Below are 26,250 nucleotides of genomic sequence, written 5' to 3'. Positions count from 1 at the left end.
GGGAGACCTGCCCAGCCCCTTGGCGCCCGACAATGAAGCTCTGTTTCCCAGGAGGCCAGCAGCCTCCAGAAACCAAGTCTATTTCAGGACGTCATTTAAATACAGAGAAGGGAGGGTGCGGAGAGGGACATGGCACATTTTCCAGAGAAATGATGCTGTCTGAATTGCTGTGGTTATTTATAACCCCTGGGAAATGTGGACTTTGCTATTTCCTGATTAGATTAGTGCTGGGGGCGGAGGAGCCAGCCCCCTGGATATCAGTGGACAAGAACACCTGACCACTCACCCTCTGGGCCCAGCAGAGAGGTGCTGTCCCCCAGCCTGGGAAGCAGGTACATGGGGGCCACCAGATCACCTGTAGGGAAGGAGATGATGGGGCTGCGAAGGGTCAGGCTGGGGAGACTCCGGAGGGCCCCTCCTTCATTGCACAGGTAACAGAAACACAGTGGGGCTCTCCACCAAGGTGGGGCACAGGCAGGAGACAAGCAGCCCAGAGAACAACCCAGAGAAAGTTGTAAACGAGTGGGCCGAACACAGCCACTGGGAGCGGCTCAATTATGTCCCTTTTGCCTTTGCATTTAGACCCAGTCAGGTCATGGCCGCACATCCAGACCTCTCCCGAGGAGAAACGGCTGCTCTGTGGACTGATGTCCACAAGAGAACCACCAGGTTCCCTCCAACACTGGGAGGAGTCCTGCATCCCAGGGAAAGAGTCCGCAGTGTCTCAGAGAGAATCTGGCAGGTGGCTGGGGAGCCCGCCTCACTTTCTGGGCCTCAGCAGCCTCACATTTAGGACAGGAAGTAGGCTTCCCGGCTTTGCGGGGGCTGAGAGGGTGTGAGGACCTGCAGGCAGGGGAGGCTGCTCCAGATGGTGGGTGCTGCCTTGGTTTCCAGAACATCCTCAGGGGTCCCCTCTGAAAGGTCTAGGCCCTTCCTCTGGCCCTTTCTCACCCGCCTGGGGCAGGGGACCCCAACATTCTCCTCCCCTCTGGCTCAAGGGCTGTTCACCCCCTTCCTGCTCCCTCTAGAAGGCAACAGAGCCCATGTTCAAACCCAGCTCCTTCTGATGGCACAGTCCTCCCACCGCCCGACACCCGCAGCCCACCTGAAAGTCTGCTGATTTCTGCTACTGCACCTTCCCATGGGCTCCTTTAATTTACAAGGTGAGGGCTGTGGAGGCCCCATCTGTATAGTGGGGATAACCCTTCAGCACCAGCAGCTACAGTCCCAGCAGAGGGAGGCACAGGCCCAGAGCAGCGGCAGTGTTACTTTGGGATGTGACGCGGGGGCTCGATCAGTGACAGGGACATGAAAACAGTATTCATTCACCCGGGCTCCCAGGGCCCCCACTTCCCTCTTCACAGCCCCTTGCTGCTGACCCCCTTCCCTTAAAACCTCACACTGTCATTGCCACAGCACAGGCCCCAAAGCCCTGAGAAGCCCATATCCCTGGATGCCACCCCTGACCTCCCAGCCCTCTTGGGCCGGGCTCCACCCTTTGTGCTCTGAGCCCAGCGCCTGGCATCCTGGGCCTGTCCTGGGTGGTGGCATGGACTTCACTCAAAGCCCAGAGTTGTTTTTAGGGCTAATAAAAACTAACTGCAGTAAACAAGCGTAACTGAAGTTGTCACCCTTATTGGTGAAAAGGGCACTGAATAGAAGGCAGGTGTCCGGCTGTGTTTGGGGACCCTGCCAGAGTCTGACTGCTGGGCTGTGGAGACCAGGCCCTGAGCTGGGTGTCTTGTCTGATGGGGGTACATTTCCTGTGGCTCCCAGGGCGGCGGCCATGGTGGTAGGCCCAGCTGGCCTTCCTCTGCCCTTCGCCAAGTGCATCCACATGCTCTGGGCTGGGTCCCCTTGGGACACCAAGGCCAGCCTGTCATTGGGACAGACCACAGGCGTGAGAGGCATGGAAGGGCTGACAACAGCGCTGCCAAGAGCCTGCCTCTCCCGCCCTTGGGAAGGGTACTGGAGGAGTCTGTCAACGTGGCCACTCGCTCGAAACTCATAGAGGGGCCGGGCGGAGTTGGGGAGTGGGGGCAGGGCCTGTATCCCGACTCAGGCTCAGCAGCTGCCTTGGGGGAGACCAAGCTCAGACTCAGTAAACTCACCCTGTCCTCCCAGAGGCTGGCTCTCACCAGGAGGCCAAGCAAGCTCTGCCCCACCAGCCCTCACCCTGCAGGGTTAGCACCCTCTTCAGACCAGCCAGCCCGGGATGAGGCTGCTTGGCCTCAGCTTGCCTCCCCTCCCCTCCCCTCAGAACTTTGAAGTTCCCCGAGGCCCACATATGGAAAGGGTTTGGTGGCTCTGAATGAGGCTTTTATTGAAGCCAGGTTAGCCCGCAGCACCCACTGTGACCTGGCTTCCCAGAGCTCCGCATTCCAGGGCTCGGCCTGCCCCGCGCCTGCCACACTTTCAGCCCCTGGGTCGGCGCAGCTGTGGACGGAACTCAGAGCCCCAGCCCTGTCTTCCTCAGAGCTGGCCCGCCCTCCCCGCCTGCCCTGCCGGAGGCTCCACCCCAGATCCAGGCTGCACACCAACAGCGGGAAGTGGCCCCGCCCCGGCTCAGGGCCACCAGCTAACGAGGGCAGGGTCACTCTCGGGAAAAGGAACTGGTCAGGGCCAAAGCAACACAGAGGCAGCCCCGTCCCCAAAGGGAAGGGGCCGCCTTAGGGGTCAAAGGCCCAAACGAGAGGCTACTCAACATACTGACTGGGAAGTTTCATGCTGCCACCAGTGAAGGGCCAACGGCCTTTGGACTGCCGGGGGCTCGGCGGCCTCCCCCTGGACTTGGAGTGGTTTGGTAAGAATGATGAAAGTCCCTCTCTGAAGCTGACTTCATCCTCCCTGCCTAGGCCAGGAGCAATGTCTGGGCACAGGGCCTGCTGGTGAGAATGAGGCACAGCAGCCCTGCTGCCTGCGTCTGCTCAGAGGGGCCTCTTGGTGGACTCTTCCCAGGCCCCCCATGCCATGTTCTCACATTTGCTGCACATCCTTGAAAGTACCTGGCAGGCCCACTTCTATGCACGGCTTGCTTGGCCAGATACCACACGCAACACAACAACTGAGCAGGAACCCCACCCCCAGCAGCTCCCCATCCCGGGCACGCAGGACCCCAATGGGGCTCCATGACCACCCAGACGACTGAGAAACAGCCATAGACCTGAGCAGGCCCTGGGGGGCCTCCTCCACAGGGTGACATGACAGCCAAGAGCCAGGCTGCCTGGGTTTGAACACTGCCTGCACTAAGCCGTTCAGGTGACCTCATCTGTGTTGCTCTGTGAGCCCAACAATACCTTGTGGGTTATCACCTAACTCATGTCGGGGACTAAGAATGATGCCTGGTACTCGGCACGTGCTCAAAACATGTGTCACTAAACCTGGGCTTAAACTCCCCAGTGGCTCCCCACTGCACTCAGATTACAGGCCAAACTCCTTGCCATGGCCTGCAAGGCCACTGCCCACCTGTCTAAAGTCATTTCCTATGCCTCATGCGGCCTCTGTCTGCCTCTGAACATGCCATGGTTGCCCCAGCTGCAGGGTTTTCACCTCTGTCTGGAATGCACTGTCCCTAGACCTTTCAAGAATCCTTCTTGTCATTTAATCCTAGTTCAAAATTATCTCTTCAAGCGAGGCCTCTCCCTTCCGCTTTACTCTCTAATCCGCTACCCAGTTTTATCTTCCTCGCAGTCCTTGTCCAGCATGAGATGATCTTATTTATGGCCTGACTCCTCCTATAGACAGAAAGTTCCATGAGAGCAAGGCCTTTCTGCCTGGGCCACCTCTGGAGTACCCAGCACGTGAAGATGCCCCATCAGTCCTCAGAGACCAAACGAATGAACTGAGATGTGGGAGATAGAGAAAGCAATGCCTTTTGGCCAGGGCTCCGTGGGGACAGGGTCCAGACGCCCCACATTCCTGTTCACCTCTCTTCTGTGTTCAGTGAATGGCTGGCCATGGCCCAGGGGCAGCCCTGTGACCTCTCTTGCCCAGACTTTCCCAGCGTGTTGAGAGTTTAAGGCTTAGGCATAGGAATCTTGAGACATGGCCAAAATCATCATATGAACTGGATCGAGAAGATCATCCTTTTCAGCTCCTTCATTATACTGATGCCAGAGAACCAGAGAGGTGAAGAGATCTGCCCAAGGTCACACAGCAAATTTAGACATAAGACACAAGATTAGAAAAATGAGGCCTCTGGACTCCTACCAGCCCAGTGCCCTTCCTTCCCTGGCGTCCCATGCTGCAGCAGCCTGAGGGTTGGGGGTGCTCCAAGGAGGAGGCCAGAGCACAGAGGGGGCATCTGAAGGGAAGAGGAGCTGTGGCTGCTGCTGCTCTGGTTGTGCCCAGTGAGGCACCAACCCTGGCTGGTGTCACTGGCCAGGACAGAGATGCTTCCAGCTTCTGGCTCAGCCGTAAGTTCCACTCTCTCAGCCTAAGCAGAATTGGGGAAATCACTGTGGGGTTACAGGCCCTCTCAGCCTCTCTGCAGAAGTTTCCCACCGGCTGCTCCCACCTCTCCAGGCACACTGTGGGGGACCAAGGACAATGGAGCCTTAGTCTGAGGCTCACTGGTATCTGGACTAACTCCGGCTTTCTCCTGGGGATTGGGCAAACAGGTTCCAGGCACAGGGGATGTGTGTTCTTTCGGGTGCCAGGGAGCTGTCAGAATACAAACACCCTTCCAACTCCCAGCATGCTTGATAGGGAAAAGGAAGCCAAAACAGCACCTGCTGACCAGCTCCCAACAATATGGGCAGTCGGCAAGGCCACTCAGCACATGGCTAGAGCTTTCCAGACCTGTACACCCTCACCAGCGCCTGACAACTCCCCCAAACCAATACCTACAGAAGCTTCTGGGCTCTTTTCAAAATGTCTGCCTTCCTGGGGCCTCACTGCCTCTGGATAGTCCTGCCCCACTGGGCTCGGACGGCTCTGGCCTCCCGAGAGCCACCTTGGTTGGCAGTCTCAGCTCCCCTTGGTCTGGGGCCATCCAAAAGCCAGGGCACCAAGCCCATCAGGGTTGCCTGGCCAAGCCACCTATGGACCTCAGAGATGCTGGAGAGGCCCAGGGTGCCTTCTAACCTCCCAGGCACCAAGAAACAGCAGCATGCCAAGTTCACTTAGAGCAGGGGTTCCTACCTTGGGATCTGAGACCCTCTCTGAAATAGCATACAATGTGTGCACGAGGGCGGCTCCGGGTCTGGGTAGGTCTCCATAACCTGCATCAGATTCTCAGGGTTGAGGACTCCACTCTGTGCAATCACACAGGCCTCTCAGGAGCCAGCTTTGTGGAGAAGCAGGAGCACTGGGTGTCAGGAGACCAGGCATGTGGCCCCAGGAGTAAGGTCCTCTCACTCTAGAAGCATAATGGCTGCAGGAATGCAGGGAGGTCACACCACTTCCCCTTCCAACTCTCCAAGTCTGGTCACTGGCCCACACAGAGGCCCAGGAGGAAATGGGCTGACTGTGGGGGTCTCCAGCCCTAGGAAGGGGTGCTACCTCCCTTTCTGACAGCTGAGGGATCATATTGGGGTGTGAATGGGTGTGCAAATGGTGAGGACAGGATGCAAGTCCCTCCCCACCAGCAAATAAGGTAGAAGAGGGGCAGGGCAGGGGGAAAAGGGGCAGGGCAGAGCTGTAGGCAGGCAGGACAGGATAGATGTCTATTGCATAAGGTTTCAAGATCTTTCTTGATGCCCAGAGTCAGATTATGACCCCAAGATATCTCTTTATCTTATATCCCAGTGGCCTTGTACCTTCAATGCCTGGAACAGCCAGTGAATGGCTGACTGAGCCTTGGGGATGTGCACATGATCTGCATATCTAGTGCTACCTGTTAGGAAGAACTAGCAAGTTAAAAGACAGACTCTGGGAGGGGCGAGGAGCTGTCCTGTGGTTACAATCAAGATGACAAAGAAAGGGACCCTCCTGAACCCTAAGGTTCCCCAGACAAGTGGCCTACAGAGGGCTCCCCATCCTATTCTTCCTTGGGTAGCACCTCTGACCTTCCTTGGAAGCAGAGGGGCACAAACCCCATCACAGAGCAGGTGGGCTTGTTCTGGGACTCAGCAAGAAACATCTTGGTTGAACTTGTCGGCCTCTGGCTTCTAGAGAGAAGCTCTTTGGAGGTGGGGAATCTCAGACTAACCGCTTGAGGCAGAGATTAAGTCTGGAGGAACCATCCTTAACTCCCACCCACTCTCCTGGACCCTGCCAGTTCAGCCTGAGTCTCCGCTCTGGCCAGGATCTGGCCTGGTCTAGGTAGGACGTTCTCACCTTGGCTGCAGGGCGACAGCAGGGGCATGGACTCCCCTCATCCCCTGCCTGAGACAAATGCTTCTGGCCTGGCCTCTGCCTCCCTGGGACCCTCCTAGCCTCTCTGGCTCCCACAAGTGACTCCCATTAAAACCTTCTGACACCTTGTGTGTGAGGGGTGAGGATGAGATTCCTCTTTCAGCCCCTCTCCCTCCAAAGTGCAACTTAAGGATCTAGAAACAGGCAGGATGAGAGGAAGAGCAGGCAGCGAGGCTGGTCTCCTTGAGTATGATTTAAAGTCAAAAAAAAAAAAAAAAAAAAGGGAAGGAAAGAAGAAATGTGAAGTTAAACGCTAAGAGCACTGGCAGAGCCCACAAACTCAAATGCCACGTGTCTCCTCTGCTAAATGCTTGCACAACAATCTGACTGCCAAGTCAGAGGCTGGACTGAGGCTATAGCCCCAAGACTCTCCTTGGGGACAAGCACAACCCTAACCACAGCCCCCGACCAAGGACCCAAAGAGAGGCTGTGAGTGGTCCTTGTCTCCGCTTTTCCAGCAACTGTAGACCCCTACCGCCGGAGGCTCCACAGGTTAATACTGGGCTTTTTCCATCCAAATAGATTCTTCAGCCCCAGCACGGCGTCCCCAGATGAGTCACATACACCCTTCTCCAGCCTTTCAAGAATCTTTAGTAAACTGGGAGCAGGAGGTCCACAAGTGTCTCGGGATTTGATCCACAGCATCAAAGCCTTGCAGCAAAGTTAAATGAGGAGTTAATGAAGGCAACCCCTCCTGCCAGGCTGGCCAGTACCTGGCACCCTTCCCCCACTCACCTAAGCTGCAGCCTGATCCCAGCCCCCTATCCTGGCAGTGAGCCTGCTGCACTGAACAAAATAGGTTAATGCAGCTGGGGGAAGGAAGGGAGGTGGGCAGCTGGCCTGGCTCTACAAGCCTGCCTGCTCACCCACCAGCCCGGTCACAGCGAGGCAGGCACAGCAGGGTGAATGACTGTCCCTCAGTCACCCACGGTGCAGACCCTTGTGTCTTTGACACCGACATACTTGGTCACACAGCAGGGGCTAGGGGACTGAATCATCCGCCATACAGAACATCCCAGCTCTAGAGCCACCCTGCAGTTGCACTGACGCCAACCAGCTCAGCAGCCCAGCGCCTGGCTGGCCCGCCACCCTTGCCCAGAGCGCACCATCAGACATGGAGCTGTCAGATATCACAAGAGGCAAAGCCAGCTGAAGAATTCCTGAAGTGGCTTCTTAGTTTCGCTAGTCACTAATGCACAGCAAAAGAAGTAAAAGTCTGGGCTTTCAGGGTTTAAAAACTACCCCCTACCTGCCAGGCCCCTGCCCAAAGGGGCAGGTAAACCAGAAGGATTCTGGCTGGCACAGAGCCAGGAACCTGCTGGGTCACTTTCTTGCCAACCTCCAGGTCTGGAAATGGACAATGAGCCTTGGGTTTGTGTCTGCTGGCCTCAGCAGTGGCTAGGAGGGGGTACAGGCAGGAGATGGCTCCGCACTGCCGGGCACAGACAGCTGCCTCAGCACAGAGGGGCTCTGATAGCAGCTGAGGCCAGCAGGGCTCTGCTAGCCTGGTCCCTGGAGAGGTGGAAGGTGACACAGGGGCCAATACAGGACAGCTCAAGTTGCTGCCCTGCCTGGCACTTTCCAGGACTGATGTCACCTCTGGGAGGTCAAGTATGCCCCACTGGCAGGGGATGAAACTAGACAAGGAGCCAATGGGCCCAAGATCATTTCCTCTTGGCAGGTGCCAGGAGCCTCTATGCTGGCTGGCAGCAAGGACCTGCGCAGAGGGTCTCCCTCTGAGCCACAGGAGGGCTTGCAAATCCCCATCAGCCACACAGACTAGCCACAGCCTTCCTTATCACTACCTTGAAGGATGAGCATGGCCCTGGCTAGCCAGGACAGCACCCTGTGACATTTTGCTTTGGCAGTTCATTTGGTCTACAGTTATCAAGTGCTTACTGTGTCCTGGGCACTAGTCTGGCTGTTCCTTGGATGCCCGATGCCAGGACTCAAAGCCAGCCCCGGGGCAGCCTGCCCAGCTGCAGGACAGTCAGCTTCTATCTCAGATTTTCATCCCCACTCAGGTCTGGGGCAGCAGGCAGGATGGGCAGTCTGCCCTGGCACAGCTTGGTCTGAGCTGCCCGCTGGGTCAGGAAACCCCTGGCACACTGACTGAGTTGCCTGGTGCCTGGCTGGCACCGGGCCAGCAGTCCTCTGGGTGGTCCCTGAAGAGGCAGCCTATAGCCCCCATACTCAGCAGCCCGACGACCTCCCCACAACCCTCCCCTTCTTCCCTGCTGGAGAATGATACCCACAATCCTGCACAAAGAAACCTCACAAGGCTGGTGGTGCTGAGGTGCTCCTGCTGGCGCCCCCCAGCAAAGGGGCAGCCAACAATGTCCGCTGGACGCAGTGGGTGGGGCCTGGGCTGGGCGCTGCGGGGGAAACTGAGACCCAGGAGCCCCTGGCCTGGTCTGTTCCTATTTCTGTCCATAGAGACGCAAAAAGGAGCCAGTTAGTCCTTTACCACGGAAGACCCCCTTCCCCTTTTCTTGAGACAGGAACAGATGCAGAGAAAGCAGCCCGGGTTTGGGATGGGGGTAGCAAGAGCATTAATTAGCAAATTAAGGCCACTTAGAGCCGACCTACAGCATACCTCAGATTCTGTCCAGTCAGGCAAGAGGCGCAGTGAGCTCCAAAAAAGGGGTGCCGAGCGGCGCAGGACCCCCCCACCCTGCCCAACTCCCTCTAGTCCACCCGCTCCGACCCGCTCCGGCCCCTCAGGCACCTTCTGGCGGAGGAGCTTGCTGCGCACGCGGCCCCAGAGCCGGGCGCCGGTGTTGGGGGGCCGCTTGCTCCCCGGCTCCTCCAGCGGATCCAGGCAGCAGCGCTCCAGGGGCTCGCACACCGCCGTCAGGCTACAGTCCGGCTGAGGCAGGACGTCGGTCATGCTGGCGGTGGCAGAGCCCGGCCCGACGGCGACCCTGCCTGCGGGCCCGCTCAGCTCCGGGACGCAGGAGAGGCGCGGGCCTCCGGGGTCCGGAGCCGGCTGGCAGGGAGGGAGGGAGGGAGCGGGGGCAGCCTCAGCCGAGTCGAGTCGCTGGGGCTGTTACTCGAGCCGGGCAGGGGAGCGCATGGTGAGGGGCTCGGCTTTTTCCTCCCTCCGCTGGAGCAGCACCAGCGGACGGCTGGTCCCGGCCAGGCTAGCGGGACTCGGCCCTGCGCGCCGCACACCAACTGCCGAGGCCGCCGGGGAGCCCCCGCCCCCACCGGAGGAAGTGACTCAAAGGAGGCGCTGGAGGCTGCCCCCTCCAAAACACCCAACCTCCGGGTTTTAACTCTTTAACTCCGCCTCAGGCACCCTTCGGCCCTCCCTCCAGCCCCTACTAAAGTTTGACAAGCAGCTCGACTGGCCAGTTCCTTCCTCCTCTACAGCGCGGGTTAACCCCTTCCCCACCAGGCGGCTCCTGGGGGCTGGGGTGTCTGAAGGAGGCTGGGGGGAGCCAGAAGGGGTCTGCAGGGGCCAGGGCTCAGGGGCAGGAGCTGCGTTTCCATCACCAACAGCTTCCCTTGTCCGGAGCAGAGGACCCACACTGCCCTGGAGTCCCGCTTCCCCTACACCCAACACCTGCCCCAAACACCTCCCTCAATGCCAGCTCAGTGACGGGGCCAGACTCATGGACTGGCACTCAAAAACCTCCTCCTGTGCAAAGAATAAAGAAGATCCCCAGCAGGGCAGCCCCCTGGGCTTCCATGGCCCCAGAGGGAATCAGCTACCAAGAGCTTTCTCCCTGGACAAGAGCAAAAGCCAAGGACGACACTGGTTACAGATGCCCAAAAAGAAGTCCTCCTCCCAGCATGCTTTTAACTGTGGCCCTGTGCCCCTCACCAGAAAAGGCCGTGCTGCTGGGGCACAGGACGTCCACTGGCAAAGAGGCAATCAGCCAACTCTGTGCTGGGTGCCCTGGGATAGAGGAGTAAGAACTTGCTCTTGACCCTCAAGTCGATGAAAGTGTTAGCCCAAGAGTCAGAAATTAATCATCTCCCAAGGTAACGATACACATCAGAGTCTGGTGTTTGGAGAACAGAGAAAGGCCTAAACCCCAGATGGTTAGGGTCCCCACATCCCAGAGGTGTCCAGGGCATCACACCCTGCAGAGCTTGGCACAGGAGAGGAAGGCAACCAGTATTTTCCCAGTGTGAACCGTGAGCCAGGTCCCAGGCAAAGGGCATTCAAATATCCACTTGCACTGAAGCCTCTTGACTTACGTGATGTTGGTGTTACTGTCCCCAGTTTAGAGTTGTGAGACTAGGGCTCAGGGAGGTGAAATTCTCTCCTGAGGTCATGGAATTGCAGCTGGCCAGTGACAGGTCTCCTAAGGCCCTGTGCTCACAACCACTGGTCTCAGTGAAGTGTGGCTGGTTCTCTGGATTCAGGAAAAGGAGCTGGGTCAGGACCCCAGGGCAGAAGAGTCGGGGCCCAAAAGCAGCCTTTGGCACCTGGAATGCTCCTGCTGGATCTCAACCGGCATGCAAGTCTTGGGGTTTAACACCAGAGCTCTCGGTGCTTTTAGAGAAAGGTGTGGCTTCACTGCAGAGATAGCCAAGACCTCGTCATAGCAAGAGATGCCCTTCACCAAGTTTACTAGGCGACAGGCACCATGTTAACCCTCCACGTGGAGTAATTCACTGCTCCCCCAATCTTGGCAAGTATGTCCCGGCATCCCCATTTTCCATTTGAAGATACTAAGGGTACAGAGAACCTAAGCCACTTGCCCAAGACCAGGCAGGGCTGGGCCACAAACAGAGAGATCTGGCCATGTCCTCAACACCGTGATATCCCGGGGTGGTGGGGTCTGGTGCTGCGCTGCCTTCTGCCTGGCTGTTGGAGGCAGGGTCCCGGGACTCTGCTAGGCTCTGTGGTCCCTGCAGGGCAGCCAGGCCAGCCCCACCTCTTCCAGGGCTCCACGTTCCACACCCGCTTCTGCACAGTGCAGGCAGGGCTGGACTGCCAGGGCTGCACAAAGCCTCCTCACACCTGAGCCAAAGTCGCCCAAAGCCAAGGCAGCTAAATGAGGCGGAGTCACAACAGCTTTCCCAGTCCCCTGAGGGGGAGGGGAAGAGACCACCGAGGCAGGGACATGCCTGTGTTCCCCCTCCAGTGGGGACCTGAGTCTCCTTCCTGACCCACCCCTTACCTGCTCTCCCAAGGCACCTGGGTGCTGCCTCTGCAAAGAGGCTTCCTCCAGCCCCATGAGGGGCCGACAGCTTCCTCCCCACCAGCTGCACAAAACCCATCTCCCCCAGGAAGGTTCCACTCATTCCTGCAGTCTTCACCTCCTCATTCCAGTCACTTCATTGAAGGGCCACTGACTGAGGGCCTGGCTCTCGGCTCAACCCCAGACAAGGGCTGGGGAATCACAAGGATGCATCAAAAGCCTGTGCTCGACAGAGCTGACAGCCTGAGAGAGGAGAGAAGATGAAGGCTTAAACACCCCTTAACAGAAGGCAGAACAGCCTTCAGGTGTTTGGCAAATACCAATTGTGCACCTACCATGCATCACCCCTAGATGGACAAAGCATCGTCTTTGCCCTCAAGAAATCCAGTCCTAGGCTGCAAGAACAGCACAGCTCAAGTGCCATGAAAGTTGAGAGAAAAGAGAGGAAATTTCTAGCCAGAGGGAATCAGGAAAGGCTTCTTGGAGGAGGAAGGTAGTGTGGGTCTGAAGAGCTGTGGAAAAAAGCCACCCTCCCAGCTTTGCTCCATATCCCTCAGCTAATGTGCAAGTACTGGTTGTGTAACTGGCTGGTAAGGTGCCATTATAATCGCTGACCACGTTCACCTGCTGCAGACACATGGTCTGCGCTTGGCACTGCCAGCTGCTAACTTCAGAACTGGCCCCTTGCTGGTTTTCTAAGGTTCTCTGTCCTCTATCTGGGTCATATGCCACAGGGCGCAGTTTGGGAGATGCTGTGCAAGATGCATCCCTCCACTGGACATGTGAGAGAAGGGGGGCAATGCAGATCCTGTTCCCAAAGCCCTACCCTTGTCTGTCTTAAGAACCCCAGGTTCAACACTTGTCTGGGTAAAGCAAGCTCTGATTGGATGAAAGATGGCCAACTGGTCTCCATGGTGACATAAGCGCCTTAGCAGATGGGGAGCTGCTGGGAGGCTCTTCCCTTGAGATGCTCATCTTTCCTTCCTCCCTTGGGCTGGGAGCTCTCTCTAGGGACAGCACAGATTTGCCTTCTCGTCCTCAAGCCTGACTCACTCCTTCCTGGAAGCAGTGGTCTAGAAGCAGGCTGTGGCAGCGGGGAGGGATACAAGACAAGTGTTCCTACCAAGTTCCTCAAAAGCAGCAGTCTGAGTTCTCATCCCTCCATCCCACTGCAGACTCTTCCTGGGCCTCGCTGAGTCAGCTAGGCTCAGGCTGTCCCAGTTACCTAGGAAGTGACCACACTCCCTCCCTCTCTGTCTATCCCGCCACACCTGGCAGAACTGGCCTCTGAGGACATGCAAGGGCCCCCTGTCTGGATAAACAGAGCCTAGGCGGGAAGGCCCACATGAACAGATGTCACTGCCTTTGGAATTAAAAACATTCCTAGTAGACTGTTCCATCCTCCCAAATCCCCTCCCCATGCTCTCTGCCAGAGGAATGAAAAGGGCCATCCCTAGGGAGACGCAGGGCTGGGCCTTGGGTTATACTGAGGGAGGGGTAGGTACCTGGGGTGGCTGGGACCAGCCACCCAGCATAGCTGCGAATGAGGCAGAATCAGGCTACAGTGATCAGCAGTGTATCACTGAAGAAAAAAAGATGGTCAACAGGGAATATATACAGCCTGAGCTGTGTGGGTGGGAGAGGCAGGGACTGCCACCAGCGCTGCCCTGGTGACAGCTGGGGGTGGAGATGGCTCCCAGGCAAATCCTCCAGCCTGTGAACACAGGAGGAAAGTTCTTTCTCAGACCCTTGGGATGCTGCTGCTACTTCTCTGGAGTGACCTCCTTTTCCCACTGGAACGACTTTCATCTTCCCCTCAGCCCAAACTAGAACCTGGATCCCCTGTCCCTGTCGGCCAGTCAAATGACTCTAGAGCAGGAAAGGGGGTTTCCGAGCAGCCAGCTAGACCAAGGCCACAGGTACCCCAGCGAGGACAGCCTGGGAGTGAGGGGGAGGGGAGAGCCCCCATGGGCCACCCCGAGAGTCTGGGTGCTGGAGCCTGAGGAGCCCAGGGTGGCACTGAGGGCGAGGACCAGGAGGGACGTGGTTGGGGTCCGCCAATAACCCACCTTTGCAGCCCCAGAGGAGGGCAGCGTGGATGGTTCCTGCATAGGACGGGACCAGAGCCGGGAGGAGGACAGTGGTGGAGTGCAGGTGGGGTGTGAGAGCTGCAGAAAGGAAGCCCACAGCGGTCCCTGCCCAGAGACAGGCACTGGAGTCCCGGGGGGAGAGAACCAGCAGGGCAGACAATGCCCAGGAGCTGGGGCCCACGCAGAGGGCATGCGAGTTGGCGGGGAGGGTGGCCGATTATAGGGGAACGGGGGGGTGGGGGGTGGAGGGTGGGAAAGTCCCCTTAAGATGAACGGCTCTGGAGTCCCTGCATCCTCACAAGGGTTCTCCCCTTGCTCTGTGCTAATCCTAACTCAGATTATGGATGGGAAGGGCAGAGACCTTCAGCCAACGAGAAAGTGAGACCTCTTATGTTTTTCCATCTACCCTTTCTGAGCATCTACTATGTTCCAGGCCTGCAGTAGGCCTGGGGACATGAACACTTTGCTCAAAATCACCGAGTAGCCAATGGCAGAGCAAGCCTAGAAGCTACATTTTCATTCACTTATTCATTCGTCACTGAATAGATACCCACCACCTGCCAGCCGGGGAGGACCTTGAACGGGTCACAGCTTACTTGGCCAAACTGAGCCCTGGCCACCTCACCACTGACCCACTCATCCTGAGATAACCACCAAAGGCTGTTTCAGGCATCCAGGCCAGCACTCCCCAGGGCCGGGCCCTGCCTGCTAGACAGCTATGCACGGGTTGTGGGTCTCCAAGCTCTGGAGCCTCAACTCTGTAGATAGTGGCTACTGGTAGCTTCAGATGGCTGCCTAGGGCAGGGGTGGGGAACAGTTTCCAGGATGGACTCAAGGTTTGAGGTGTCAGTGGTGCTGGGACAGGGGGCAGCCAGGACTAAAAGATAGTTTCTGCACAGCCCAATCCACCCTGCTCAAGATGTGGCTGACCCTCCTGTCTCCCAAGACCGATTCACATGACAGTGCAAAGCACATGCTGTTACCCACACAGCCTCACTCTCCCTTCGGCCTGGCACTCATCTTGAGGGTGCTTGGTGGCTCGAGGTGGGCTGGAGATGCTGACAGCCACATAGCTCATCCGCTGCAGAACCATCCTGATGTGTCCCTGGCCACCCCTAGTGATTCTCACGGCATATTTGGTCACGGAAGAGGATGGAAAATCCACTTGAGCCTTTGGGAACATCTTGCTCATCTCAAACAAAACCCACCCAAGGACAGAGTGGGCAAAGCATGCCCCCGACGTGTCCATTCATGCCTTCCCACACAACTCATGGACGTAACTCATGGCCAGACTGACACCCAGACCCCCTTGGCTACCTGCTCCTGCTCACAGGATGCAGGTGGCATGGCCAGGTCTCCCAGGATAGCCAGTGGGCAGAGCACTCCAGGGGGCCTCCCAGGCCACACAATGGAAACACAGCAGCCTTAGGCAGGAGGGTTTGAAATCAGGGTCTGCTGAACCTCCATGCTTTTTTCTCTTTCGCTAGTATTAAGCAACTCTTTTCACCCAACTCTGAGTCAAAATGAACAGAAGAAAGTTCCTGGGAACCAGGGAAACTGGATGTGAGTCCTGTCTGGTCACTGTGGGCTTGACAGACACTTTCTCTCTCCGGGCTCAGTTTCCATACCTGTCAAACAGGAGCTTGGGTCAGACAAGTGGTCATCAATGAAATTTTTTTTAAGCAGAGGGAATTCCTCCCCTTTCTTTCCAAATATAAGCTATGCTGAAGTTCCCCTGCCCGCAGTCAGGTAACAGCAGAAGCAGGGAGCAGAGGCCCCTGGCTGAAGTGAGGCCAACCCTATCCACTCACATGGCCACTGTCCACCTCCCTCTGCCCAGGGGCACTTCAGGTCCTCCCAGTGATCCCCAAGCCCTGCAGACTCTAAAGCTCCTGGTCCTCCTTTCAAGGGGACGGGCTCATAGCAGTTCTGATGAGAACCGCTCTCAACCACGGCCAGAGAACCTCGCTCCCCCTCAGGGTGGGTAGATAGGGAGGCCAGGAGATGAGGGGCTTTTCAAAGAAACTTTCGGTCAGGGTCCTGGATCTGAGACTCATGTCTTATCTCTACTCTCTGCTTTGGGAAAACTCTGGGCCTCGGCTTTGCTAGTGTGGGCTCCCTTCAATGGCCTTACAATAGGATAACACTTATCTCATTCTGTCAGTCAGGCTGCTGTTTTATGGGTCATCTTGGCCCTGAAGCCAGTGCAGTTCAGTTCTTGCCTCCAAGGGTGTGAACAGGCCGCACCCAGCCCTCCCCGGGGAGTGGGCTGCACCTAGGGGTCAGACCCTCACCAAGAGCCACGGTAAGGGGGGCTGAGTGAGAGGCCATGGTGGGCTCTGCAGAGCCACAGCGAGGAAGGCGGGCAGAGCCCACTGAAGGTGCCCCCTGATCAGCATTCATGTCCAGACTCAGCCCTCAGGCAAGGAGTCCCCAGCAATCCTTCTCCTAAGTCCTTTGCTCAAAGGTTTTGAATAAAATCAAAAGCGGGACGTCCTAGGAGGGTGAAGTTGCAGCCTCCACCAAAAGGGAGGTTGCCTGTCACGGGGCGTGTGCAGGATGCTGGGTACTGTCTCCCAAGGACACATCCAAGACGCGCACAGGTTCGAGAGGAAGCACTTGGAGAGGTGACCTTGCTATCAGGTGGCGGAGCTGCGATCACACCTGAGCCTTCTGCCTCTGAGTCTAGGAGCCCCTGGTCCCGGAGCTGGGAGAGCCCTCCCTCTTTTGTCTCACTGAAAGGCCGGCTGTTCTCAGGGCCTGAACGAATCAGTTCCCAAGGTCCTCTCCAGATCAGCTTCTCTACTTGCCTCCTGCCCCTTACAGGCGGGCCTGGGGAGCGGGCACCACACCTGCCTGCCTGCCAAGGGGACGTCCCCAAACGGGGCAGGAGGGAGAAGAGACTTGAGCTTCCATCTGCTTCCTACTGAATCTTCCTGTCTCCAGAACGCCCTGGACAGAGTCCAGGCTCCCCACATCAGGAATACCTGGGAGATGGAGGCGGCTGAGCATGGGCCAGAAGAGAGGTTGTCTCACAAGCCTGGGAAAGTCCCGGGACAGCAGGGCCAGCCCTCTCATGGGATCCTGCCCCTGGCTTTCCCCCATCCTGCTGACCACTTCACTCTCCAAGTATAACTGAGCCATCCAGACCTGCCCTGAAGAGGGACAGCAGGTGAGGCACTGAACACAAATACGTCTGGAACGGCTGGGGTGGGCGGGACAACAATGGCTCTAGTCACCTGGGCCCTGGGAAGAGGTGGGGTCAGAGGCACAGAGAGGAACAGCCCTGGTGCCCAAGCTGACCCCGTCCCCAGGTGTCTTCGGGCTGGCACAGTGGTGATGACAGCGGCCAAGGGAAGGGCCCCATGTGGACCTGCTAGGGGCAGCAGGCAGCCAGATATAAAACACTCAAAGCAGATGCCTCTCCTGGACGTGCACACTTGGCCCAGGCTGTGGGCAGATGGGAGGCTGGAAAGCCACACCCAGCATGGCCACTGCGGTGTCCCAGGGCAGGGAGCTGCCTAGGGCTGTGAGGTGCCAGGCTGGGGGTTAGGGGCTGGGTGGGGGAATGAAAGGGAAAAGCTCTCTGGCCAGCCCCACAGGTCAAGGTTTTCTCACAGCCAACCCCTATCCCAGTCAAAACCAGCCATTCCCGGGGGGCCCAGCTGTGGTCAGGGTGGCCTGAAGGATGTGTGGGAGAAGGTGTCAAGGACCCTTCATTGACCCGTCTGTCATTCCACCCAGGGAGGGACCCAGGCACCTCCGGGTACCAGCCATGAGGAACTGGAGTAGAAGGGACTCCAGGTCAACACCCTAGAGCTCAGCTCCCAGGGCAATAAAGCTGGCACACTTGACCCTCGAGCAGAGTCAAACAGGAACAACAGACCCCTCGGGGGCCAGAGGGAGGGACCCGGGGTGGAGGAGTCCCTGACTCCTGGCCTAGTGGGCTCCTGACCCACACTCACTCCCAACTCTCTCGTGCTCTGCAGAGTAATTGGAACCAGAAGCAGCTCTCACCGACAAAGGGCCCTTGTTCCCAGCTCTTTATTCGCTCTGCACTCCGGGGCTGACCACCACGCAGAGCTGAGCGTGGATCTGACGGGGAGGAGCCCAGAGCTGCCCTGACTGGGGGCACAGCAGGGAAACCTCAGGCTGGCAAGTGGTGAGGGCCCCAACCTTGACCTCCCGCCCACTCTGAAGTCGGTTCATCAGTCAATCACCACCAGCGTAAGAGCACAGATGTGGCCCCAGCCGGCCTAAGGTCTAAATACACGATCCACTTGCAGGTGACATCCCCAGAATCCCTGGGGCAAGGACAGTGGACCTGGACCTGCCAGCTTGGGCATCATTAGACCAGGACTGACTCTGTGCCAGGCCCTGTGCTCAGGGCCTCACGGACTTTCACATTCAGTTCTCTTTACAGCCTATTGCACAGGTGAGGAAACTGAGGCTCAGAGAGGTAAAGTAACTTGCTGTGTTCTCCCAACTGATAAGTGGAGAAAGCTAGACTGAAGCACAGATCTGTCTGGCCTAGAAGCCCCTTCAACAGCAGCTGAATGATCACAATTTCCTTCTGTTTTCTTTACTACATGGGGAGGTCCTGTCCACTTTCTGCATTCACAGCACAGCACCTGCCATTTATGGGGAACGCCACCAACAGAAACACGTGACCACACCAGGGAAAGCGTGGGTGTGCAATGACCAGCTCTTTCAGAGACATTCCATCCTGTGAGCCTCACTACAAGCCCAAGATGAAGGCAGAGTGGGAATAATTGTTCCCATTTAACAGATGAAGAAACCGAGGCCTCCAAGTGGTCAAGGGACCCAGATGTGTTTTCTGACCCTCAGCCCCATGCTCATCCCACACTATCAGATTTACTGCACCCCACACTCCACCTAAACCACTGACAGAGGGGTGGGCAAAGGAGTTCTGAGAAGGGGGTGCCAAGGAGACAGGGATGTCTACACTGGGGGAGAGAAAGCCAGGGGGGCAAATGTGTTCTTCAACTAGAAGAGACTGAAGCTACCAGTGCTGCCTGGGTGGTACAGCTGGAGAGAGATGAGCCCCTGGGGGTGGGGGAGGGGGCGTGCTAACCCTGGGTCTGGAGAAAAGGAGGAATCTCCATCCTCAGCGAGCAGGCTCTATTCTTCAAAGTAAGAAAGTTTAAGGTGGAAACAACCCAAATGTCCACTGATGGATGAATAGATAAACAAAATGTGGTCTATACGCACCATGCTATTCAGCCTTAAAAGGAAGGGAATTCCGACACATGCTACCATTCAACACAGAAGAAGCTTAGAGACTTTCAGTGAAGTGAGCCAGTCACCAAAAGATAAATATTGTAGGGTTCCACTTACACAAGGCACCTAGAATAGTCGAATTCAAGAAAATAGAATGCTGGCTGCCAGGGGCTGGAGGGGAGAGGGCAGGAGGAACGGTAAGTTTCTGTTTAATGGGTACACACCTCCTGGTTGGGAAGATGAAAAGTTTTGGAGATGGATGGTGGTGATGGTTGCACAACTTTGTGAATGTACTTAATGCCTCTGAATGGTACACCCCAAAATGATTAAAATGGTAAATTTCATGGTATGTATGTTTTACCATGGTTGAACAAAAAAGTAAGGGAGTCTAGATGTTGTCAGATGTGCCAGTCTGAGCTCTGAGAACACTCCCAGTCCCAAAGGCAGGGGGCTGGCCTTCACGACCTCCTCCTGAGTGTCACCATAATAGCTCTGACCCCTCACAAGCTTCCAAGTGGCCAGGTCAGGAATGTCAAAGAAATCACCCTCCTTTCTCAGTCAGACACAGGCTCCAAGCTCCAGATGGGATGAGGAAGGAGGGTGGGCTGGGCGAGGGTGAGGCACCCCACCAGGATGGAATGCTGCAATGGGGGGTGGCGGGGAGGGGAGTTAGCACTCCAGGCATGGGGACAGCTGGAGCATCCCCTTCTCGGCCTGGAACCTGCCCCTTCTCACCACAGGGTCTTGAGCTCCCCTATGTCTAGGGAGGGCTGGCCCTGGCAGGCTCCCAGGAAAGTTCCTCCCACTGTGGCGAAGAGAGCCTAAGGCTGGGGGCCGTCCTAGGCTTGTGGCTGAGCTGGCAAATGGGAAAGCAGGGGTGTGAAGGGGATCCCAGGTCTCGGACCCCTTTCTAGTGTGAAGTCTGTGGCAGAAACTGAGCTGTGAGGCCCCCGGGGAGAATTCTCCCCTCTGGCCCATCCAGTCAACAAGGGCTGGACCTGGGAATACGCTAATCAGCCAGCCAGTAAGGTCCCAGTTGGGGACAGCACATCTGGAGCCTGGAGCAGCATGGCTGGAAATAGACTGGGATAAACATACAGGAGTCTCCTGGGGCCACGGAGCCAAGGCAGAGGAAGGGGGGGCCTCCTGGCTGAGGGGCTCCTGGGCCAGGTGGGGGTGGGGCAGCAGGAGGAGCAGACAGTGGGGGGCTCAAGAACGGAGGAGCTGGAGGTCTGGGGAAGGAAGGGAGGGCTCCTGAATCTGGAAGAGGAGACACGCAGCCTGCTGACGGGATCTTCCACTAGATTTGCAGCGTTGCAGCGACAAAGGGCAGATCCTGAGTGTCACAGGCTGACATCTGACTCTGCCTCTGCCCCATCTAAGAATTTTCATTTACTCATGTGCCCAGCCAGCAGCTGACCAAGCATGAGCAACCCTAGGATCGGGTCCTCAAATCTGGACCCCTCGCTCAACCACCAATGCGCTGTGTGGCTGTGGCTAAGTCACTCACCCTTTCTGGTCTCAGTTTCCTTGTCCCCCCCAAAACAGGACTGGATAAAACGCCCTCCACGATTCCTCCTAGCCTAAAAACCCTACTAATTCCTCTTTTATTCATTCCTTAAACCTCCCTCTTACTTGCGTTGCTCACAATCCCTCCTGCTAAGGGCAGGCAGGCTCCTTAATTTCCTGGGACACTCCCTGGACATTCCTGCCTCCCTGCTCTTAGCCCTGTGGGCCCTTTCCCCCAGAATGCCTGCCCCACTCCTTTCTGCTGATCCAGCCCCTGCTAGAATAACAGAGCCTTAAAATGGCAATTAATGTGCTGGCCATTATGTAAAATGACTTTTATGAAGTCATTTTGACAGTGTGACAAAAAAGGTTAATTATAAAGCCTACATACAGCCTAGGGAGAAGGGGGTTTATGATAACATTATGTGAAAACAGAAGGGAAAAAAAAGCCAAAATATACACCATCATTAAAACCATATAAAAATTTGTATACGTGAGGAAGGAAAAAGGCACAAAATAAAATGGCCGTTTGGGAGGAGTGGGAGCAGGGATGGTTTGTGATTATGTTTCAAGTCTCCTCATTATTATCGCTACTTTCTTTCTAATGTAAACACTGCTTTTGGAATTTAGAAACCCAGTGCTCTCAGATTCCTCTCGCTCCACCTCCTCCTAGAACCCTCCCTAACGCTAGCCCACGATGTTCTTTCTTTCCTTGTTTGAATCCTTGTGGTGCTAGTTTCCCTCTTGTTCCACAGGAAGCAGTGGGGGACAGGAGAGCCCCGAGAGAGGGCAAGGCATGGGGGCAAGGCATGGGCTCTGGCTCCAGTCCTGGCTCCCCCCACCAGCTGGCCCTGGCCTTGGACAGGTTACTTAACCTCAGCTTTCTCACCTTTAAAGTTGTGATGACTTTCCTACCCTGCAGGGTACTAGGTAGATCTCCTGGAGTAATGGCTGTGAACATTAGCCCAGCACGGGGCTCACACAGAGCTCTCCAATGTTACCCCTACCACCAGCATCACCATCACCATCCCCACCATCATCAGCACCTTGCCTCTTCCTCTAGCGGTGTGCCATGTACTGACAATGCTTGTCTTTCCAATCTGGCAGAAGATTCCTTAAGGCCAGGCCCCTGCACCTCAGAGCAGCCAGTCCGTGCTGTGCACACTGCAGAAGCAAAGTCCCCGCCCTGGCTCTTTTCCATGCACACTCATTCTGCTTCCTTCCAGGTACACGAGGCAGAAACGTCCCCCGCCTGGAGGTGAGAGGACACCAAAGGAAGCCTTCCGCTCACCATAAGGCGGGACGCAGGGGTGGGAACTCTCCCCTCCCCCCCAGCTCCTTCTCCAGACCACCAGCCATGCCAGGCCCTTCCCCCCGGCTGGGGGACTCCCCGATGAAGGCCTGGGGCACGGGGACACAGCGCAGGGGAGAGAGCACGGCCTTCCCTGCACAGTCAGCAGAGGCACCAGGACCTGTGTCCTCGTCTACCAAACAGGGAGGCTACGACTGTCATTTTCCTGGCAGCGCTGTTGCAAGGCTCATGTGAAGACATCTGGGAACGGGCCTCCCAGAACACAAGTGCTGGACACACACTGGTGATCAGCGCTGCCATCTGCTGTCACTCAAGGCTGCCCCTTCTCCCCATCAGCTCCGATCCCCTGCCCCCAGTGCTGCATCTGGACAACCCAGAGACGGAGACTCATTCTGGGGTAAATGCCTGGAGCTTAGGAAATGGGGTCCCTCGCTGTTCTCTGGATGAGCTGATCTAGGAGGGCTTAGAAAGAAGTGGGGCAACAGGGGTGGGCTTTCTCCCCGCTGCCTCCCCTTCAGGCCACCTGGACGTCCCCAGTGACTCGGTTCCTCCTGTGGGGCGCCCCTCAGTTCCATCCTCGGCGCCTGCTGAAGTGGGGCAAGACCGAGTGCCAGAGGCTGGTGCCAATTTCCTTCCTTGGACACGTGGCAGGAATGGAGGCGGGAGCAAGCTGTGGGAACAGACCGTTCCGTGGCTCCGTGGGGCCTGGCCAGGTTGGAACAGCTCAGTGAGGCCTCTACAGCCCAGCCTGTCATCCTTGGTGGCTCCAAGGGCAGTCCAGGGCAAGCAGACTTTACAAGGCATGGCACACCCCTGTGGGGACACCCCTCCTCCAATCTGTGGGGGGAGGATGGCTCCAGGGCTGAGGGCCAAGGGCTGGGCCTTGGGGAGCTGAGGGCTAGGAGACTTCAAAGCCCTCCAGAGGACACTGGCTCTGAACTGGCTGTTCACAGGCCCAGGTCAGCTGGCAGCAGCAAGGTTTGTGTTTCTTTTAATATCAACTCCCAGGCATTTAACATTCCTCGAAGCTTAAACACAGAAACATTTTCCTCACCAGACTGTGCTTTCTGCTTTGCCAAACATAACCTGGCTTCCTCCCCCTCCCCCACCGCCTCCATCTGCTCCTGTCTCCAAGATGTAATGATTGATGGTGTGTCCCCTGGGGCCCACACAGCTGACAGCAGTGAGGGGGAGGGAGGCAACAGGGCTGCAATGTCCAGGTGGGGACCGTGCCATCGAGGCCTGGAACCTGGGCTCTGGGGGGGGGGGGCGGTCAGCACCCATGGTGCTCACTGTGCTGGCTGCCCGGGGCACCCTTTTGAACTCTTCCACTCTGCAGCCACTAATGGCCCAGAGGGCGTGGTGGTTGGTCAGGCTTCTGGGCTGGGTACCTCCTGAGGCTGGACAGGCTAGCCTGGGGATGTGGACTGGAGCGCCTACTCCTTAGCCCTGCAGGAAGTAGGTTCCTAGGCCTGAATTTAGAGCTCATGCTCATCAGCTCCCATTTCCTAAATAATGAAGGACCAGCTCACAGTTGCCTGGCAGCACTGTATCCCTGGCAACGATGCTAAAGAGTGAGGTGCAAGCCCCACAGCATCAGGAAGGGCCGTGCTCAGGATTGTGGGGCAACATGAGGCAGACGGTTGGGCCTCACCGAATGGTGCCATCTCCCCTGTTCCAACACTGGAACCTGAGAAGGCCCACAAGAGTTCCCAAGGGGGCACGGCCACAAGGACACCCAGCCGAGTCAGACACCCATCTCTGCAGCCTCAACAGTGCATCAGAGAACAACAAAGGCTTCCTGTAAAAAAGAATCATTCAGCTCCCTGCACCCAGATCAACCCTGGGGCAATTGTTAACAAGCCCAGAGCCCGTGCCTCAATCCCAGGGCATGACAGTTACTGTTTCCCTCGATTTCATGGTCAAAGAATCAACTCCCAAACCAGGACACTTACGTCATAAGCATGAGGCCACACAAGGTGCCAGATGGAGTGTGGATGGCTCCACACCAAATGTCACCCCGCCAAGCCTGCATCCCCTTGATAGGTAAGTGAACAGCAGCCATCTTCAAAACTGGCCAAATTTCCAAAGACACAGGCTGCATATAAAGCCCTTTTCCCTACATACATTTATAGGACACCAAGAAACGCAGCTGACGCTTCTGCTCGTACCTCTCAGAACCCACCCTGAGCCAGTGACCTCCTGGCACAGGTGAGTAAGGCCCAGCAACCCTAGCAACAGGTCAGAGACCAGCGCCTAGCAGCCCAGCTGGAACCTAAGCCCTTCCAGTCCATTGGCAAATGCCCGGGGCCTCACTCTCTCATGGCAGACATTGCTAATCCAACACAGCACTCACGGATATAGCATGAGAACCCTTCTTAACACTGTGTTCCTAGAAAAAGCCATCAGTAGGCTAGAGATGGGATATGAAAACAAAGGTAGCTGTCATCCTTCCATCCAGTCCATCCTGCAGGAGTGTGGATAACCTGAACCAGATGTGGGAGCCCAAGGAACCAGGCACACATGCGCTTCCAGGGCTAGAATGAGACTCCATCTCCAACAGGGGAGAACAACCATCTCAGGGAACTTTTCTCAAACCAGCTTTGAGCCCAAGTCACAAAAGGCCAATCGCCTTGACCAAGAAGATAGGGGAGAAGGACGCTGTCCCGGCGGGCACTACCTCCCGGCAGCTCCCCGAGCCTGGCCCTGGTGCCCCAGCAGCGTCTGGCCCCTCACCTGGATCTGCCCTTTGCCCATGATCTTGTCCACAATCTCGTTGTTGTCCTTGTTGACCTTGGTCTTGTCATAGCACTTCTCGTAGCACAGGATCCTCAGGGACTGAGAGCCCTCCAGCTCAATCTCAAACTCCTGGGGAAACATGGGGTAGGGTCCTGAACCTCCGAAGCTGACCTGGCTTCCTGGCCACAGGTGGGCCCCACCTTGGCAAGGGTGAGAGGGGGTGCGGAGGACCCCTGAGGACCACAGCATGAGGCACTGGGCAGCTTCTTCACTTCCTGGGGCTCCAGAGGCCTCCAAACCTCCGCTGAAGTGGAGTTTGGGGCCTGAGCCGAAACCCCGTTGTGTCTAGACACAAACACGAGGTTAGAAGCCAGATGAGCAGGGAGGAGAGGCAGGGAGGAGAGGGCAGGGGAGTCAGAGGGATGGGGGTGGCCCAACAGCAGGCATGAACGCCCCCAGCCAACCGGACATGAGCACTGGGAGTGGGATGGGCACGGTCGGGGACAAGCCCAGGAGTCCCCTGTGGGGACACCAGCCCCTCCACTCACCTCATCCCATTTGGGCTCTGTCGTGTCGCGGAACACCCTGGTTTTGGCTTTGCTGACAAAGTAGCCAAACGAATCCACCTCCAGGGTACAGTACAGGTCTGTGGCAGAGAGGGGATAGGGACAGACACACCCAGTGAGGCCCGAGGCGCAGGAACCCGTGGGTGACGGAGGGGGATAATGCATCAGCACCCCTTGTCCTCCTGTGGTGGGGCCTGGTGCCCTCCTGCCCGCAGCCTGGTGTGTTCCGGCCCCTTCCCACTTCTCCACCCTCCCCACTGACCCACCTCATGCACCGCCCCTCCCCCCCCCCCCAGCCACGATGGTCCCCTCCTGCCAACGTGTCAGCTGCTACCACCTTAGGGTCCCTGCAGTACCTTCTTGCCAGATCTTGGCTTAGCGACTCCTCACCACTGAGGCCTCATGCCAAGGTCTTCACCGACCACACTGACTACAGGAGCCACCCCTCCCCTCCCCTCCCCTCCCCTCCGCCCTTCCAATCCCAGGTTCCTCAATAGGGGTGTCCCTGGAGGGCACCTGGCCTCTGGGTACTGAAAACCTGGAGTGACCTCAGTCACTGTGACAACCAAAAATATCCCCCACACTCCAAAGGCTGTTTGCTGTTTTCTTCATAGTGCTTAACTTTAACTGAAGTTGTCTTTTCTGACCATGCGTTTTCGGTCTCCCTTCCCTCCACTGCATCAACACCACACAGGCAGACGCCTTGTTTTCCCAGCCACCGGTGTACCCTTAGTACCAAGAACTGGGCTCGCACATAGTAGGTACACGGCAAACACTGGTGGGTGAATGAATGATGCTCTAACCTCCTCCAAGTGCTTCAGGTAACAAAGTGGTAGAGGGCTGGGACGGGGGTGTGGGGGGAGCCTTCCCTGGCATTTCCATCTAGAACCATGGCCTTTAAGGCTAAATATCTTGCCCCCTCCACCCCGAGATCGAACTGACGAGGCCACAGCACTGGTGGTCACCCCAGGAGCTCTGTAAATCCACACAGCCCTCCGGGGCTCAGACCCTGGCAGCTTCCCCCTCCACTGGCGCTGCCAAGGTTGTTTCCCACGGTAATGGTGTGTTTAGGGGGTGACTTTGGGGGACCACAGCCAATCCTCTGCAGTGTGACTCAGGAACAAGGGGCAGAGGTCAGAGGGTGGATGTAGGTGCCCCTCCCAGGCCCCAGGGTTGCCCCGCTGGGCTGTTCTAAATCAGAATGGCTTTCCTGCAGGAGGGAGAGTGGGTAGCGTGTCCCCGAGCTGTCTCTACCTGGGTGTGACTGAGACCAGCTA

At 57.0% G+C, this 26,250-nt stretch overlaps 1 protein-coding gene across 5 annotated transcripts in view; it reads right to left on the bottom strand.

The window, feature by feature from the left end:
• The window catches only part of ABR (ABR activator of RhoGEF and GTPase), a 172,874-nt gene that overhangs the window by 12,794 nt on the left and 133,830 nt on the right, over positions 1-26,250 (bottom strand). For 3 of the 5 annotated variants that reach the window (XM_074343189.1, XM_074343191.1, XM_010958226.3), the window contains 2 exons: positions 24,956-25,053; positions 24,405-24,536 (listed from right to left, as the gene is read on the bottom strand). In XM_074343189.1, the coding sequence (XP_074199290.1) occupies positions 24,405-24,536; positions 24,956-25,053 (230 nt within the window). Of the gene's footprint in view, positions 1-9,085; positions 9,608-14,312; positions 15,235-24,404; positions 24,537-24,955; positions 25,054-26,250 lie in introns of those variants that run through there. The other 2 variants (XM_074343190.1, XM_010958227.3) reach the window with 2 other exon arrangements.

Source organism: Camelus bactrianus, chromosome 16 (assembly GCF_048773025.1).
Source record: "Camelus bactrianus isolate YW-2024 breed Bactrian camel chromosome 16, ASM4877302v1, whole genome shotgun sequence".
Lineage (NCBI taxonomy): Eukaryota > Metazoa > Chordata > Mammalia > Artiodactyla > Camelidae > Camelus > Camelus bactrianus.
This window is presented reverse-complemented; position numbering and strand designations above follow the sequence as displayed.